Raw genomic sequence first — 18,918 nt, 5'->3', positions numbered from 1 at the left:
TCTGACATCTCAAGCTGAAGAAGGGAGCAGGGAGAAAAGTGTAAACACAGTTGTTCAGTAACCTGCTGTGTTAAAACATATTTTACACAGTACAAAGACCTGGGTGGGGAGGCTGAAGCCAGGGTTTAGATTTTAGTTCCTGAAGACAGAAACAACAGGGCTGAGGTCTGTACTACAAAGCAGGATTTCATCTTATCCAGGTATCTTCAGGGTTAATCCTGGGTTTTCTGCACCACAAAGGTGGAGATCAACATGTATAAAGTCACTATCCACTGACCAATCAAGTCCTCAGATTTTCACTGATGCCTTTACAGCATGTCGTAAGTATGTTTAAGTGTTTTACCCATTTTGAAAATGTGTAAAATCTTGTTGTACTTTATTCTAATTCTAAGTCATCTTACACTGGTGGAGTTGCAGCCATAGAGCACAGAACACAAATCAAGAATACTTGTCTAATCAATAACCCTGTAAAGCCTGATGTCTGAAATAATTCCCAGAATATCCTAATTATTTGAAACTGGAGTGTTTATTGAACATTCTGATTTTTTTTTTTAAGTGTTATTAGTTAAGTGCATATTTGAGTTTTAATATGTATCATTTTGCTACATCTGGCATTTTTTGTGCAATTTATAGCTCACAGTAGCACTGCGTGTCTAACTGTATTCATCAGGTGTCACTCGACCCATGAAACCTCCCTTTTAGACTGGTCAGACGTTATCGCCACCCCTTTCATGCGAACGCACAGGAGAAATAACGGGTTGAGCCCGCTTCATAGTACAGGCCCTGGACTCCTGTTAACAAAACATTTTGGAAAATGCACTACAGCAGTTAAACCAGCCGGGATCCACCAGCTGTTGGGTAAATGATGCATTGGGGTTTTTTTTTCTGTTCATCACTTTCTGTTTCATCTGGTCTTGTGTGTTTGCTTACCATTGTGAGCCTCTCCAGTAACGGTGCCCTCTCCAGGTGGGTTTCCATCCTGGTCGCGCCACTTCCAGTCGATGCCCCGAACAACCCGTGCCCCTGGTACGATGTACTTCATCACCTGAGAACGAAACAGGCGGCGCTGGCGGCGAAGGTTTGCTTCTGCCTCCTTCACAGCTTTACCTGCAGGACAAAGAGGCAGCCAAATTAAAATCTCACATTTCACCAATTTGACAGTTACTTAGACAAAAAGCCAAAAAGGCAAAAGAAAACAAATCAAACCCTGATAGAGGAGGAGCAGTAATGCAAGGCTTTAAGATAAGGTTCATAAAATGTTAAGCTACTGACATAATTTTCAAAAATGATACCAACAACTAAAATCCTCTGGTTGTCAATCACTAGAAGCAAACTGCAACTGAAGCAAAGTTCTCACCCAGCTGGTCCTCACAGACTGCAGTGACATTGCCGTACAGCTCAAGTCCAGATAGTGACAGATAGTGTGTCTGGCCGCTGGCGTTCTTTCCCATCTGTTTAATTCTGATGTGCCTCCAGCCCTGCTTCTCTTCTTTAGATGGGTCCAGAGGCCACGTGGCTGTCGACCTGTGAAAACAGTTAGATAAAATTTCAACCATCTATGGACTTTGGTTATTCAGCAGTTTAAATGAATTTAGAGAAAAGTCCTACCCGGGTTCATTTAGGCTGCTGTCATCTACGTGGGTGTAAAGAGTCGTCCAGTTCTGACCGTCTTTGGACACCTGAAAGACCCAGTTCCTCAACGCAGAGCGGCCATAACCCCTGCAGGAGGATTAATATTTAAAAAATTAGACATGCTAATTTCATATCTGCCATTTGTCAGGATCTGTGTATGTTATAGGATGCATAATGTCTTAAAGTCTACTTGTTTCTTTCCCCCTGCAGTTTCAGTGTTTTATTGCATGGAATGTTTTAGGGTGTAGATTTATCATCCAATATCTCTCAGGAGGTAGGCCCATTCTATTCAATAATGTCTCATTGTGTCATTCTGTTTAGGGCTGCCACGATTAGTCGACTATCAAAATCGTCGACGACCAATTTAATAGTCGACGCGTCGTTTGAAGCTTTGTAAGATCCCAAAAGACACAGGAATAAATAGTAGGATTTAAGAGTGTAATAACGGACTGAAACAGAAGATGGCAGCACTGCATGTACAAGGATGCCAGCTGCCGTTAAACCCCGAAGAAGAAGAAGCTGTGTCCCAGAATTCATAGCGCGGCCCTGCTCAGTTTCCAACAATGGCAGCCGCTAGTTAGTTTTAATATTACTCTTATTATTCTTTCTGGGTCACAAAATAAACGTTTAACATATTTTCAGGCGAGAATGTAGCTGTGTAAACCTCAAATATCTGCTCAGTTTATCAAGACACCACATATTTTCAAAAGCGCTCCAACGTTTTCGGAGACGTCTGTTACCCACTAGCTCGATAGCTAGCCGGAGTTCAAGGCTCACTAGAGCCGGTGAGAACACCGGACTGCCGGCAAATCGTTTTCAAACCCACCGCCGTCTTTCGCTATTCAGGTTAAACATGATATATAAGTCACTTAGATAACTTAAAAATGTTATTGTTTGGCTTTTTTCAGTATTTTATTTGTTCCTGAGTAAATCGGTTTGGCTGAGATTAAATTATAGTTTTTACACAGCTGAATAAACATCAAGCAGACAACTGATTATCAGAAGTGTGAGATGGTAGAGAATATACTCCGGTGTCCTGTTATATTTTAGATAGCAAGGAGCAGACGGCTGAGTTTATTAAACTCCACCGAAACAATCTGCAAATTTCATTAAAATTTAATAAACTATCATCTTGTCTTTATTTTTAGTTAGCACATACCTTAAACACTTCAAGCTGTAAGCTAATGATAGTTATATAAGAGCAGATGCATGCTAGTGCAATAAGCTGTACGTTGTACGTCCAATGGATGCATGATCTGATTAGTCGACTAATCGCAAAAATAATCGGTTACTAGCCGACTATCAAAATAATAGTTTGTGGCAGCCCTAACTCTGTTGCATGGCAGGGTTTGGGTTTGTTTCATTTTCTGCAATGTTGGAACACTATGTGTAACTGTTGTTTCTTAATTTCTTCTCTCAGGGTCCAGGTTGGCTTTATTACAGACTGACCAAGGGGTGTAGAATTGTTACCACACAACTTGGTCAGGTGGTATATTGGTTTTATTTCCCGATGTCTTCAGTAGTTTCTACACTACAATGTGAAGTAACTGGCAGACAACGTTTTATTTTTCTATACGACATAATCCTGAAAAACGATGATGATGGCGATATTGATGCCGGCATGTTAGAAAAAATTAAGGGACAGGAGCATGTTTCTCACAAGGTTTCATCAACTCCTCTGTTTATTGGTATGCTTAGTTTCTTGCTTGAAGACTTTTTATTGATTTTATCACAGCAAATACTTAGTGGGTTAGCAGACAGACTCTTGCTACAAAGCCATAATTAGAATTGCATGTAAATGGCTTTTTGGCAATAACTTGCTGAAATTAGCAGGGCCTTTTTTTCTAAAAATGGCTTTATCTGGATGACACACATGTTACTCCAAAACAAATATATACTATACACGGGGTGATTTTGGCATGGATAACTTGCACATACAGTGGCTTGCAAAAGTATTCGGCCCCCTTGAACTTTTCCACATTTTGTCACATTACAGCCACAAACATGAATCAATTTTATTGGAATTCCACGTGAAAGACCAATACAAAGTGGTGTACACGTGAGAAGTGGAACGAAAATCATACATGCATCCAAACATTTTTTACAAACAAATAACTGAAAAGTGGGGTGTGCATAATTATTCAGCCCCCTGAGTCAATACTTTGTAGAACCACCTTTTGCTGCAATTACAGCTGCCAGTCTTTTAGGGTATGTCTCTACCAGCTTTGCACATCTAGAGACTGAAATCCTTGCCCATTCTTCTTTGCAAAACAGCTCCAGCTCAGTCAGATTAGATGGACAGCGTTTGTGAACAGCAGTTTTCAGATCTTGCCACAGATTCTCGATTGGATTTAGACACCAGACAGGTCAGGGATAAAGTTATTGAGAAATTTAAAGCAGGCTTAGGCTACAAAACGATTTCCCAAGCCTTGAACATCCCACGGAGCACTGTTCAAGCGATCATTCAGAAATGGAAGGAGTATGGCACAACTGTAAACCTACCAAGACAAGACCGTCCACCTAAACTCACAGGCCGAACAAGGAGAGCGCTGATCAGAAATGCAGCCAAGAGGCCCATGGTGACTCCGGACGAGCTGCAGAGATCTACAGCTCAGGTGGGGGAATCTGTCCATAGGACAACTATTAGTCGTGCACTGCACAAAGTTGGCCTTTATGGAAGAGTGGCAAGAAGAAAGCCATTGTTAACAGAAAACCATAAGAAGTCCCGTTTGCAGTTTGCCACAAGCCATGTGGGGGACACAGCAAACATGTGGAAGAAGGTGCCCTGGTCAGATGAGACCAAAATGGAACTTTTTGGCCAAAATGCAAAACGCTATGTGTGGCGGAAAACTAACACTGCACATCACTCTGAACACACCACCCCCACTGTCAAATATGGTGGTGGCAGCATCATGCTCTGGGGGTGCTTCTCTTCAGCAGGGACAGGGAAGCTGGTCAGAGTTGATGGGAAGATGGATGGAGCCAAATACAGGGCAATCTTGGAAGGAAACCTCTTGGAGTCTGCAAAAGACTTGAGACTGGGGCGGAGGTTCACCTTCCAGCAGGACAACGACCCTAAACATAAAGCCAGGGCAACAATGGAGTGTTTAAAACAAAACATATCCATGTGTTAGAATGGCCCAGTCAAAGTCCAGATCTAAATCCAATCGAGAATCTGTGGCAAGATCTGAAAACTGCTGTTCACAAACGCTGTCCATCTAATCTGACTGAGCTGGAGCTGTTTTGCAAAGAAGAATGGGCAAGAATTTCAGTCTCTAGATGTGCAAAGCTGGTAGAGACATACCCTAAAAGACTGGCAGCTGTAATTGCAGCAAAAGGTGATTCTACAAAGTATTGACTCAGGGGGCTGAATAATTACGCACACCCCACTTTGCAGTTATTTGTTTGTAAAAAATGTTTGGAATCATGTATGATTTTCGTTCCACTTCTCACGTGTACACCACTTTGTATTGGTCTTTCATGTGGAATTCCAATAAAATTGATTCATGTTTGTGGCTGTAATGTGACAAAATGTGGAAAAATTCAAGGGGGCCGAATACTTTTGCAAGCCACTGTATATGGCACCATCATGAATAACCTTTGAACTATGTGTAGATCTTCTGTGTATTTCACAGAGGACTCTGCATTGATTTTTTTTTTTAACATTTTTTTTAGATTGCTCAAACAGAAGGTCAGTGTTTAACTTTGCCTCAGACAATTTTAAATGAATTCAAGTCATTTTTCTGGACCTAGTTTATAGATTTTAATGTTGCACTGATACTAGTGAATGCCTGAAAGAGTAATGCTGAAACTGCCATCAAGGCATAAGAAAAGATAAAAGAAAATGTAATCTCTTAGAGTACACAACTCTAATTACACTCAGATCTACTTGTGCATTAATGCCGTGGCAGTGACCAAAACTACAATTTACCCAGCCATTTGTTGTTGTTTATTTAGCTTGGATTACGTTTTTAGCCGCCTTGTGCAGCTCAAGATTTGGCTCAGTTTTTACACTTGTAATCTGGTGCCAGACACAAGTAAACACTAGGGGTGCAACGATACTCGTATCGATATTGAACCGTTCGATACAGTGCTTTCGGTTCGGTACGCATGTGTATCGAACAATACAAAATTTTTTATTTATTTTATCAACTTTTCTTCTGACGATGCTGTCTGTGTTGAGAGCTCAGTGGATCTGCGTTCGACTACTCCGCCTAGGCTGCACTGTCGAGCGCAGATCCACTGAGCGCAGCGCAAGCTAGCAAGACAGAAGTTAAGCTCTTTGCAACATGGCAAATTGAACCTCCTCCACCCTCATTCAGATCTGGCGTTTGGAACTATTTTGGTCTTCATGTGAAGTATGAGCCTGAAGGTAAGCGCGTCATGGACAAAAGTAAAACAGTATGTCGGATGTGCCACGCAATGCTCAATTGGTGGGAACTAGTGCGTTAGCGCAGTTTGCTTGTTAACGTGTTGACGCCGTCCAGCCCCACGCACGGGGCGATCCGCGGTAGCTCGTTAACGGAGATTTGCCGTGTTGTGGCGTTAACGTCATTTCAGATTAACGCTGACAGCACTAGTGGGAACACAATGAATATGACTGCACATTTACGTCGACATCATCCTAATGCAAAGACAAGTGGAAGCAGACAGAAACAACAAGCACGCATGCTACAAACTTTACCCGAGTCATTTAGACAGCCGTTAGCACATGATTCTCCTTATGGGGACCTGATATGTCTAATATGCTGCGGAGAAGCCCAGAAGAAGGGTATAGTATAGCTTTTATTTTGGAAAGAGCCATTTCTCTGTAATAAACTCTCTTTTCCAAAGATGAGTGATTTCTCGATCAGATAGATTTTTTCTTTTTTATTACTTTGTTGTTTCAGCAACATTAAATTTAAAAACTGTACTTTTGAGTTAAAATATATATTTATAATTTTAATAAATGACAAATTAAAAAGGCATGAACATTTTTTTGTATCAAAAAAATATCGAACCGTGACATCAAAGTATCGAACCGAACCGAACCGTGAATTTTGTGTATTGTTGCACCCCTAGTAAACACATAACTGAATATCTTGCATCTAAACTGATTAGCTTAGGATAATTTACGCCAGTTAGAGGCAATTAGACGTTGCCAACACCCAACATTCCTAGATAAACCAAAGTTAGATCTGGGGAGTAAATAGCACCTTCATGATATTTCAGATTCTATATTACCATCTAGATATATGTGTTACATCATATGATGCGCCCATCTTATTACCTGGCATGCCTCAGAGTGTATGCTGAGGGAATGACCCACAGGCCAAGGTCGATAGCAAACCAGGCATTCTTGTCGTCATTTGTGTGGCAATTCAGAGCAGAGCTATCCCGACTGAGAATGTCTTCCAGTCTCCCGTAGGGGAGATTCCGGCCCTCTGAAGAGGTCACCACCACTAGGCCATAAGCTGCGGGGTTTACCCACTCGTAGGCAGTCCTGAAGAAAACAAATATTGGTTTACTGGGAAAGAAAGCAAAAACAAAACAAAACTCCACTAAAGCTCCCCTAGCTCTAAATTTAAACATCTAAAACGTTGCATTACTTTTTAAAAGAATCGAAGGACTGAACAGAAAAGTGTGAAATATAGCATTTTACATTGATTGCAAGTATACAGAAAAATGATCACAAACCCTAGAAACTTGATTCTGTTTATCTGGATGTAGAGTTTTCATTGGGAGAAACATTTCGTTACTCATCCAAGTGACTTCCTTCAGTCTGACCTGATGGCCCACTGTTAGTCAGTGGTGCTAGTTTCAGTCATTATGCAAATGTACCGTCTATAAGTGTGGGGGAACCTTCAGTCAGCTGAGACTGAAGAAGTCACTTAGGATACGTCCACACTAATGCGTTTTCGATTGAAAACCCATCGTTTTCTCTCCGTTTTGGCCTCCCATCCACACTGAGACGGCATTTTCCCCAAGGAAAAACGCAGCGTTTTGAAAACGCTCTCGAAGATGCATACATTTCAAAACGGAGCTGTCCCGTCGCAGTGTGGACACTCGAAAACACAGACTTTCTAAAACAATGACGCATTTTAGTCATGTGACCAATTAAACAAAGATAGCGGAGGGCATTATACAGCAGTTTGACAGCCCTATTAAAGATTAATATCAGTTCGTACATGCTCCAGATAGCTTTTCTTTAAATTATTTAATTCTCACTCGCTTTGGCAACTTTGTACTTTTGTGTTACTTGCAGCAACAACTCCACCTCATTGTTAGTCCATTTAAAAAACTCGGTGCTTTTCCTCGACCTTTTGCCACGACGTTTCAACGAGCCGGAAAGTAAATAAACCGCAGACAAAAATGAGGTAGGTCAAATCTTCTTGCGCTTCACACATGCGCAGTACTGGAATGTAAGCGTTTTCAGCCGTTTCAATGTGGACGCACAACTCTCTGAAAACGCTAGTGCAGACGTGGAGCGTTTTCAGACGAAAACGCCGTTTTCAGACGAAAATTTATCCGGGCTAGTGTGGATGTAGTGTTAGAGTGACGAAACGTTTCTCATACTGAAAAAGCTAGGTCCAGATGAACAGAATCAACTTTCTAGGATTTCTTTATCTGGATGATTGAGCAAGCTATCAAGACAGTAACATAAACCATTTTAAAATCTGCTAAATTCATTCTAAAATGTGTATGCTGAATAAAATGTAAGAGGAACACTAGTTTGACATGATATAACCACAAATTTGATAACATTAAATTTATACCTGCAGTGCAAGATGCAAATCATTTATGCAAATCAGCGATCATGTTAAATTTATAGCTAGCTTAAGTTGCTCTTACTTGGCGTTTGTTCCGACCCAATAGATGATACCATTTTCATCAAAATCGTGTTGGTGCCTGAAAGTGAAAGTCTGCCCTTCCCTCAGCTTCCGCACAAAGACAAAGGATGAGCGCTCGAAGTCGTACCACTGCTTTGCCACCTAGAGGAAGAAGAGGCCAAAGAGGAAGAGAGGAAGGGAAGTCAAAAATCATCTGGAATCAGGTTGATACACAACATTAAAAAAAATGTAAGATTAAAAACACATTGGTTCCCAAAGGGGTTGGGGGTAGAAATCATGCTGATACTTGATAATATCTTATGAAAAAAAGATTTAATGAAAGTCAGACTTGGGCATGCTGTCTGTGAACGGCCATAAATAAACTTGACTTAGAGTACCAAAATTATGATTTTTTTTCCCCACTGTCCAAGTATTTCCAGACCTAGCTGTATTTTGGTTGAATGCATTTTCACTGTCTCCTCACCATCTTCAGCAGGTACTGCTCCAGAGACTCCACAGTTGCAAGTGGTTCCATCTTCAACATACGACCTGTCCGGTCGATCAGGGCCGTCTCTCCCGGCGCTCGCTCCAGCCGGAACCGCAATCTCCGTGTAAGAATCTAAAGCACAGAAACATATTTTATCACAGGCTGTGATTATGGCAAGCAACATTACTGAGAGCTTCTCCAAACAACACACCAGGACCTAGAACACACGTTGACTCACCTGCAGGTTGTATGAGGATCCCGGAGTGTCGTACAGGTGCAGAGGTAGGCGTTCTATTGACTCCAGGACAGCTATCAGTTTACGGATTAAGGCAACAGCTGGTCGGCTAAACACACACACAGAATCATTTATCAACTTTAATCAGTTTGTCATACTTGTAAACTAATCAAACAAAACATAGGCAGTTTAAACATCTTCGACAGTGCTATGTGACCGAGTAGAATCCAAGTGATACTAAGGAGACTAAAGGACCCTCCAGTTCTTCATAATGATTTTATATTTCAGTCAAACTAGGCTGGAGACTACAGCGCAAACAAAATTACAGCAACTGTGCGTAATGAACTTGGGATTTCACTGCATTTGTCATTTTTGCTTTGAAAAATGTACACATTTAGAGTTGGGTAAATTTCTCAAATCTGAAACACAAAATCCTCCAGAAATAGTGACATAGTTGCAGCCTGATGGCAATATAACTGCAAAATAACAAATGCTTGGCAAGCTCACTTCGATATGGGAATATAACCAGTAGGGCTTCCACAAACGATTATTTTGAAAGTCAACTAGTCACCGATTATTTTTGCGAATAGTCGACTAATCAGATCATGCATCCATTGGATGTAAAACGTACAGCATATTCCATCAGCATGCATGTGGTCTTATATAACTATCATTAGCTTACAGCTTGAAGTGTTTAAGGTATGTGCTAACTAAAAATAAAGACAAGATGATAGTTTATTAAACTTTTAATGAAATTTGCAGATTGTGTCGGTGGTTTAATAAACTCAGTCGTCTGCTCTTTACTCCCTAAAATTTAACAGGACATTGGAGTAAAATCTCTACCATCTCACACTTCTGTTTAATCAGTTTTCTGTTTGACGTTTATTCAGCTGTGTAAAAACTGTAACTTTAATCTCAGCCAAACAGGAACAAATAAAATACTGAAAAAAGCCAAACAATAACATTTTTAAGTTAAGTTATCTAAGTGTCTTATATATCATGTTTAAACTGAGTAGCGAAAGCTCGCGGGGTGTTTGAAAACGATGTGCCGGGAGTCCGCTGTTCTCGCCGGATCTAGTGAGCCTTGAACCCCGGCTAGCTATCGAGCTGTTGGGTAAGAGATGTCTCAGAAAACGTCGGAGCACTTTTGCAAATAAGTGATGTCTTGATAAACCGAGCAGATATTTGAAGTTTACACAGCTACCTTCTCGCCTGAAAATATGTTAAAAGTTTATTTTGTGACCCAGAAACAGCCATAAGAGTAATATTAAAACTAAGCATCTGCCGCCATTGTTGGAAACTGAAATTGGCTGGGCCGCACTATGAATCCCGGGATAGGTTGGGGTACAAAGGATACACCCGACCCATCCTTGAAATCTGGGGAAATGAAGGACGCATTTGTCGACCGCATTTGGTCCCGTCGCTGTAACGTAATCGGCCTACAAATGCAGCCTCCAAAGGATGCGGCCCCTGAATTTGTACACAGCTATAATACTGGAGACTGCTGCTCCGCCATCTTCTGTTTCAGTCAGTTATTGCACTCTTAAATCCTACTGCTTATTCCTGCGTCTTTCGGGATCTTACAAAGCTTCAAACGACGCATCAACTATTAAATTTGTCATCGACAATTTTGATAGTAGACATAATCATGACTAGTCGACAAATCGTGACAGCCCTAATAACCAGAATGCAACCAGCCGACAGCCAGTTGAGTTCACTCCCTGCTTGCAAAGACAGGGACTGCTCAGTGCAGACCAACTCTGACTGTCTGCGTTTATGCGTTTAGTAAACCTTGTGATTGCCTTACAATCAGAAGTGATTGAGCAGTCAACACCCTCAACCTCTGGGCAACCAGCTGGTTACCTCAACTACTTGCAATTGTTCTCGTGATCACCAGGCAACCACAGACTTTGTCCCATCCTATTTGTACTCTAGTGTGACTAAGCTATCACTTTTTTGGTTGTCAGTCTGACTAACTTTGTCTGCCCTTCGTCATTCTCTGTACATCTTTTCTCTTTAAATCAAATTTTTTGGGTCTACTTCATGTAGAAATGTCCTCATTTATGTCCATCTTTCTTTTCCTTGTCTCTCTTTGAACAAACAACAAGTATACTGTCCTATTATGCATAAGAGTGCTTTGTTTTCATTTATCGAATTCAGAATGTGAGCATGACATTACCTTTCATCATCTTCATTCTCGCTGAAAGCCGCCTTAAAGACATTGATTCTTTCCATTAAAGGCTTACAATCATGTTTCAGGTCCAGTTCCACACTCTACACAGAAGCATAAGACATGTCAAATTTTCATCTTTAAAGGACAGTGCTATGTAAGAGATGAATATATGATGTACACTAGATTCTAATGAACTATTAGTAGAAGGCACAGATTGTTAAGGCTTTCAAGTTTCAATGCCAGCTATACAGAGCTCTTCAAGAAAAACACAGCCTGTGTCCAACACAGCCATTATCAATATACACTTACTGCTATTTACACTATGTCACTTTATTAGGTATAACTTTCTACTACAGGGGTGGTCCCCCTTCACCTCTAGAACTAGCATAAATTCAAAAACATTCCTCAGATTTTGATCCATATTGACACGACAGCACCATGCAACTAATACAGATCTGTCATCTACACATCCAAGCTGTCAATCTCCCATTCAGCCACATCAACTGTAACTGGACCCACACAAGAAGTAGATACGCAGTATTAACTAAGTAAGTATTAACTTGTAAATAATATATATTAATAATATATATATATATATAATATACTAATTAAGGCCTTTATTTGAAAACCAGTACCTTAGAATATTTCAATAAAGAATAAATAATCAGATGAATGAGAGATTTAGAATTAACTCACATTGTTAAGGACTGTAAACAGAGCCTGGACCAAGCCACTGCTACACATCTCATATGGAGAAATCGTGTTTTCATCCTTCAAAACTACAATCAGGTTTTCCAGAGCCGTTTTCATCAGGTCCCTCCATGTGTTCTCCCCTTCAATACACTGTTAACAATATAAGTCATAAGCATGTAAGCATTTACATTACTGTTTATTACTGCAATCCAATGTGAGTCTGTCTACTAATGTGTACTTGTGTACCTGTCTGTTGGTGTGCAGCTCCCAAGCAGACTCCAGCTGTGTTGAAATGTTCCGGAGAGTAACCACCACTCCTCTGGGCATGCTTTCTACAGCTTTGAAGTGATCATCATATAGCTCTCTTGCCATACTTTTCACCTTCTGCTTTGTCTTCTCCAGTTTTGACTTTAACTTCCTGCCTCGCTTCCCCGTCCAACCAGTCACAAACTCTGAGCCTACTCAGGCACATGCGCACAAACACAAAGACACACACGAAAATGAGACATTTAACAACGCTGCTGAACACGTTTGTACTGTTTAGTAAATTTCAACTGGAAGAATATTTTCCTTTGTTTGATAGATTACCTGTATACATTTTGATTATTAGACAATGAGACTCACCCAAGGATGTTTCTGCTGTGAAAGAGTGCTTGGTTCCTCTGTTAGACTCAAAGACGAAGCCAGGCAGGTCTTCCTTCAGGATGGTGGCCTGCTGCCCATCTGAGTTGTGGATAGCAATCTCTCCATCCTTCAGGCAGGTCAGAGACCAGTTCCCTACGGTCAGCTTGGTGGGGCCAACACTGGACAGGATGGGCTGACTGGCTGTTACTGGCTTCACCTGACTCCGTGCCCGTTGTAGCTTCTCCAAGAACTCGCTGCGAGACTCTGCAGCCCAAAAGTGATGGACCATTGTCAGCAGAACAAAATGACAGATATGCAAGTGCATTATAAGCATGTTAACTCATACCGGAGCTGTCCGATCCCCCTTCTGGACTTCCGCTGGAGTACATGGTGGCTAGCTTCCCATCCAGGATGAACCTGAACCAGCCGTTGGAGCCATTGGAGAGCTCAAGGGCAGCAGCGTCAGACCAGATGTAGAGACAGTCCCTGCCTCTGATGATGGACCAGTCCCTCCAGTGGTATGGCTTCCCCTGCTGAATCTCCCTAGCATCCTCCTGCACCTCTTCCTCCTACCGAGAAAAATGTATGTATATGATATACACATACTGAAGACTAAATCTTCAGTAAGCTTCATCTAATCGTCCTCTCAGTGTATACCTTCTCAGGCTTTGCTTCATCCTCGTTCTCATCATCAGACGCTGGTCCAGCCAAAGTCGACACCTTGTTGATGACGCCTAGTCGAGCCAGCTGGTCAAGGAAAACATCTCCACCCTTATCCACCAGATCCCTTATGATCTGCAGAGCCAGAAGGTGACCGTCGTCATCGTCCTGACACAGGGAGGGAGAAAGCAAGAAAACATGATGTTATCACATCCCTCCTTAAAAGAAGAAAAAAGATTTAGGACATATGTGTCTGGCTAAAATACATGTAGTGTGTAGGCATGCTTAGACTGTCACATAATAGTACGACATCATGGTGAAAAATGTTGGGGTTTTTTGTTTTTTTTAAGAAGATCAACCTCAGTTAAAACATGTCTTGTGGTCAAAACACTAAAGTGGTTCCTTAGTCTTTATCATCCCTGTGTTGCACATCTTTGCATCTCTTTTTTCCTCAGATGTGCTTAAGGCTGTCTAGCGTGGGGAAGAAGCTGCGTTAACCATAACACACTGCTCAAAAATGTGACACTACTTTATAAAGAGTTGAGAGACTTTGAACAAGATCTGGGATGCCACATTAGTGAATTTACTTATTACCAAAAAAAAAAAAAAAAAAAAAAACACTACAAAGGAAAACCTTTCCCTGTTCAAAAACACAAACATGGACAACAGATTTGGAATCAGACTGCTTGTAAATGAAACATACACTGCTGAAACAGAACATTGAAATGCAGGATAAGATAGCAGACTTGAAGAACTGTGATGGAAAAAATAACCTCCAGATCTATGGTGTAGCCGAAAAAAGAAGGATTTAAAACTTAGAGTTAGTTAACGTAACATGTAATTAACTGTGGGAGGTAGCCCAGCTTTGTTGAGAAAATTCACACAGCCTTAATCAGCTGAAGAAGAAATGCTCACCACTGGACCACTGTGCTGTGTGGCACTCAAGCACCCAAAACCAAAACCATGTAAGTCAATGTGATCATCACCTTTCGGCCTTTATAGTATATACACGGCAGCATTTTAATAATTGTAATTAATTAATGGCATATTAAGCATCTGCTTAAGCTAGTGTTCATTCTCTGTTGGGCTAAAATTAGATCTATTCCAACTAGGTATGTCCTGCTAAGATTCTGGGTTTTGGAAGGTTTGACAAATAAGACCCAAAAGCATGTCTGTGTCTGTGTATTTGAGTGTTTGTACCTCTTGATCGAGGACAGTAGCTGTGATCTCCACCAGCACCGTGGGCAAGTTATGTCCCGCCTCACTGTCACACACCTCCTTCAGGAGCACTTCGCTGCTATAGTGAACCATTTTCCTGATCAAAGCCAGACTAGCTTTCCTGAAAACCATCAAAATAGAAACATGCAACTTCATTTTTCTAGTGAGAACTCCCAGCCTGGTTTTAATTATAGACAGCAGTTCCTTTTATGTCCACTTCTGCTCCTTTAATTAAGATTTGCACTGGACATAGTAGTGAAGTTTGATTCAGAACAGAAAGAACACAATGTAATATGATTCGATTAACTCATGTAAATTCGACAATATTTACAGTTTATCTGCTGTAGCCCAGTAAACAATGGTAAATTAAGGTGAATGAATGGCTGCTGCAGAGTGCTTAGACACTGTCATTTACCTAATAGAAGGCAGCATGGTATGCTGAAATGTTTGTGCAAAAACAGGCAGAAGTCTCTTTAGGTAGATAGGAGCCATTTCTGGGTCTCCTTTGGGTTCACTGCCCTCCTCCTCCTCTTTGTTAACATCTTTTTTCTTCTTGTCATCACTCTTGTTCACTGGACACATCCAGTCTCCTGAAACACACAGATGGTTTGCCTTTTGAGACCGATAGACATTTCTACATCACTCTCTGTCAGCAAAACCAAGTGCAGGAAAGTATAAAGCACATCTACTGTAGGTGCAAAGGGCCTGGTTAATTGGGTTAATTTCAGTTTTTTTGTAAGCATTGCAAGGAAACTTCATTTTTTGGCATAAGAAAGGCAAAAGTGCAAAATTAACACGAGTCAGAGACAGAAAAGGCACGTTACAATGAAATGATATAGCAGCTGAACCAGCAATAGCAGTAGTGGTCTTGCATAGTCCTGGTTTACTTACCAGGAGACTGCAGTATAGCTACAACTTCACTGTGTCCCCTCTCCCTAGCCTTGTCCAGAGGTGTTTTTCCATCCTCATCCCTCAGGTCAGGGTTGGCTCCATGACGCAGGAGAGTCTGCACACACACATTACAAAGGAAGCAATGCAAAAAAAAAAAAAAAAAAAAAAAAAAATCAGTCAGCAAAACACATTACTCCAGAAAAAAAATGTTTCAGAAAGCTGGACTACTGTAGGACTAAACGTGCATTTCATCCTTAGGAGCTTTCATGTGTTACCTTGGCTACTTGCGGGCGTCCAAAACAGGCAGCATAGTGCAGTGAGGATGACCTCTGACCTCTATTGACATCTGCTCCTCTCTCACAAAGAAACTCAACCTAGAACAATAGACAGTTGGTGAAACTGAAATTAAATAATACACGGATAACAATTTGTAATAGTAATAAACTGAAAAACTAATATCATTGTCAGTTAGATGTTCTTCAGTTAATTTAGTCCAGATTAAATGGCAAGTTTAATCGTTACCATTTCTTGCGTGCCGAAAGCTGAAGCCCAGTTGAGCAGCGTCTGTCCGACATCATCCATAAAGTTCACCTCAAATGCTACAAAACAACAGTCCATTATTACCCATAACACACACACAAAAAACTTTGAGCAAAACACCACCCGTTTTCTACCTGATTTCACTGAAGTTTAGTCTGTCAATACGTTTAAAGCCTATACTTTTGGAGCCAACTTTAAAACCAAGTTCTGTTATTTGTTTTTGTAATACATATGCAAATATATAACAGTCTAGCTGATATGATTACAAAGTTAAAAGGAAGTGTGATGAAATTTTTCCAAACTATCAACACTCAGGCTCATGGCTTCTGTAATATTTATTAGTTTGCATCATCACCTCCAGTGTCAATGGCATCGATGAGAGCATCTGTGTCCTTGCTACGGATACAGTCGATGAGCTGTCGGTGTGATCTCTCCCCAGAACTGTCCAGACGTCGCAGCCCTGGGATCCTGCCCGTCGACCCTGCTGTGGACTTTGGCAGCGCTTTCCGCCCCTCAAACAGGAGCACCAGCAGGAGGTCAACCAGCCGCATGGTGTCCAGTACACAGCGCTCATCTCCTCCCAGTGCTGACTCCATCGAATCGGGCAGTGCTGAACGCAACAAGTCCTGAACACCCAGAAAGAGAACAGTTAATGTTGATCAAACTTCTTACTTAATAAAGTAATAAATACATCTTCATTCAAGGTGTTTTGACCTACATGTGTCACTAGCGGAGACCCCCTGCAGAGTGTGGACAGCAGGCTGACAATGGTAGACACCTGGTTACTCAATTTCGAGTCAGAAGCCGAGGGGCCTGCACCTGCTGAAGGCCGGCCTGGCTTGCAGGAAGAGGCGGGGCCTGACACTGTGCCTCCAGCAGCCGCCATGCGGGACAGCAGCTCCTCTGTCAAACCATGTTTGGCTAAAGGGGCAGGGTCTACACCACGACGTGTGAACCGGTCAGCCAGTGAGGCAAAGCAGCGCAAAGCACCATCTGACACCTGCAGGAGAGGAGAGTTTTGAGTTATAGCATATTCAGCCTGAACAAGGTTAAAGATCTAGCAATGCTTTTCACAATTTTCCCTCTTTAATCAGCTCCTAAAAGGAAATTCGAGTTATTAATGTTCCAACACAGTACCTTTTAAACAAAACATTATAATTTAATTAGTTCTAAAAGTCCCACTACTTCTTTCTTTAAATCATTTTTCTCAGAGGCACAAAGCTATAGTCTCTGTGTTGAAGCTAGGAGTTGTTGCAGCATTAAGAGAGAACAAAAACCTAATCTTTCATTGTTATATCTATTCATAGAGAAAGAGACAATCTCTGAAACTTCAGTTATCTCAATACTTGGTGCACCCCCTTCATATAGTAGAAAGAAGCAGTTTTAGCGCCACCCCTTTTATGACCACCCTCAGTTTAGGAAAAGTGGCAAATAACACAAATAAGAAGGGAGGGCAGCAACTATTTCAAAGTCTCTTTCATACCATGTGTTTGTAATCAGAAAAGTGCATTAACTGGATGCAACCCCTGTTCTATATTTACCTGGTGGTCTTCGTGTTTGAGGAGGCTAGACAGAGACTCGACACAGGTCTCCAGAGAAGAGTCCTGGGGCTCCATTTTGCTGCAAAGGCGGGACACAACGGCCATGGCTGAGTGCAGAGTGTCTTTATGAACAAGGTGCCCACTGTCTCGGATGAAACTCAGCACACAGTTCAGCCCGCCTGCCTCAAACACTGCACCAGACTCTCTGGTACAGATCAACTCCAGCACCTGGAGAAACACGAAAACATATGTTCAAACTTAATCTCTAGAAGGAATACAGTGGCTTGCAAAAGTATTCGGCCCCCTTGAACATTTCCACATTTTGTCACATTACAGTCACAAACATGAATCAATTGTATTGGAATTCCACGTGAAAGACCAATACAAAGTGGTGTACACGTGAGAAGTGGAACGAATATCATACATGATACCAAACATTTTTTACAAATAAATAACTGAAAAGTGGGGTGTGCGTAATTATTCAGCCCCGAGTCAATACTTTGTAGAACCACCTTTTGCTGCAATTACAGCTGCCAGTCTTTTAGGGTATGTCTCTACCAGCTTTGCACATCTACAGACTGAAATCCTTGCCCATTCTTCTTTGCAAAACAGCTCCAGCTCAGTCAGATTAGATGGACAGCGTTTGTGAACAGCAGTTTTCAGATCTTGCCACAGATTCTGGATTGGATTTAGATCTGGACTTTGACTGGGCCATTCTAACACATGGATATGTTTTGTTTTAAACCATTCCATTGTTGCCCTGGCTTTATGTTTAGGGTCGTTGTCCTGCTGGAAGGTGAACCTCCGCCCCAGTCTCAAGTCTTTTGCAGACTCCAAGAGGTTTCCTTCCAAGATTGCCCTGTATTTGGCTCCATCCATCTTCCCATCAACTCTGACCAGCTTCCCTGTCCCTGCTGAAGAGAAGCACCCCCAGAGCATGATGCTGCCACCACCATATTTGACAGTGGGGATGGTGTGTTCAGAGTGATGTGCAGTGTTAGTTTTCTGCCACACATAGCGTTTTGCATTTTGGACAAAAAGTTCCATTTTGGTCTTATCTGACCAGGGCACCTTCTTCCACATGTTTGCTGTGTCCCCCACATGGCTTGTGGCAAACTGCAAACGGGACTTCTTATGGTTTTCTGTTAACAATGGCTTTCTTCTTGCCACTCTTCCATAAAGGCCAACTTTGTGCAGCGCATGACTAATAGTTGTCCTATGGACAGATTCCCCCACCTGAGCTGTAGATCTCTGCAGCTCGTCCAGAGTCACCATGGGCCTCTTGGCTGCATTTCTGATCAGCGCTCTCCTTGTTCGGCCTGTGAGTTTAGGTGGACGGCCTTGTCTTGGTAGGTTTACAGTTGTGCCATACTCCTTCCATTTCAGAATGATCGCTTGAACAGTGCTCCGTGGGA

General features: G+C 41.7%; 1 protein-coding gene across 1 annotated transcript in view; it reads right to left on the bottom strand.

The window, feature by feature from the left end:
• Positions 1 to 18,918, bottom strand: part of hectd1 (HECT domain containing 1) — a 44,530-nt gene that overhangs the window by 17,290 nt on the left and 8,322 nt on the right. Inside the window, exons 5-25 of the mRNA XM_063496914.1 lie at positions 17,504 to 17,731; positions 16,681 to 16,962; positions 16,318 to 16,588; positions 15,945 to 16,021; positions 15,698 to 15,796; positions 15,423 to 15,537; positions 14,947 to 15,121; positions 14,514 to 14,652; positions 13,311 to 13,481; positions 13,000 to 13,222; positions 12,654 to 12,917; positions 12,276 to 12,487; positions 12,033 to 12,179; positions 11,343 to 11,437; positions 9,167 to 9,272; positions 8,926 to 9,060; positions 8,464 to 8,603; positions 6,902 to 7,114; positions 1,609 to 1,719; positions 1,358 to 1,524; positions 931 to 1,107 (exon numbers count right to left, since the gene is read on the bottom strand). Coding sequence (XP_063352984.1) covers positions 931 to 1,107; positions 1,358 to 1,524; positions 1,609 to 1,719; positions 6,902 to 7,114; positions 8,464 to 8,603; positions 8,926 to 9,060; positions 9,167 to 9,272; positions 11,343 to 11,437; positions 12,033 to 12,179; positions 12,276 to 12,487; positions 12,654 to 12,917; positions 13,000 to 13,222; positions 13,311 to 13,481; positions 14,514 to 14,652; positions 14,947 to 15,121; positions 15,423 to 15,537; positions 15,698 to 15,796; positions 15,945 to 16,021; positions 16,318 to 16,588; positions 16,681 to 16,962; positions 17,504 to 17,731 — 3,547 coding nt within the window. The remainder of the gene's footprint in view (positions 1 to 930; positions 1,108 to 1,357; positions 1,525 to 1,608; positions 1,720 to 6,901; positions 7,115 to 8,463; positions 8,604 to 8,925; positions 9,061 to 9,166; positions 9,273 to 11,342; positions 11,438 to 12,032; positions 12,180 to 12,275; positions 12,488 to 12,653; positions 12,918 to 12,999; positions 13,223 to 13,310; positions 13,482 to 14,513; positions 14,653 to 14,946; positions 15,122 to 15,422; positions 15,538 to 15,697; positions 15,797 to 15,944; positions 16,022 to 16,317; positions 16,589 to 16,680; positions 16,963 to 17,503; positions 17,732 to 18,918) is intronic.

Source organism: Pelmatolapia mariae, linkage group LG16_19 (genome assembly GCF_036321145.2).
Source record: "Pelmatolapia mariae isolate MD_Pm_ZW linkage group LG16_19, Pm_UMD_F_2, whole genome shotgun sequence".
NCBI lineage: Eukaryota > Metazoa > Chordata > Actinopteri > Cichliformes > Cichlidae > Pelmatolapia > Pelmatolapia mariae.
This window is presented reverse-complemented; position numbering and strand designations above follow the sequence as displayed.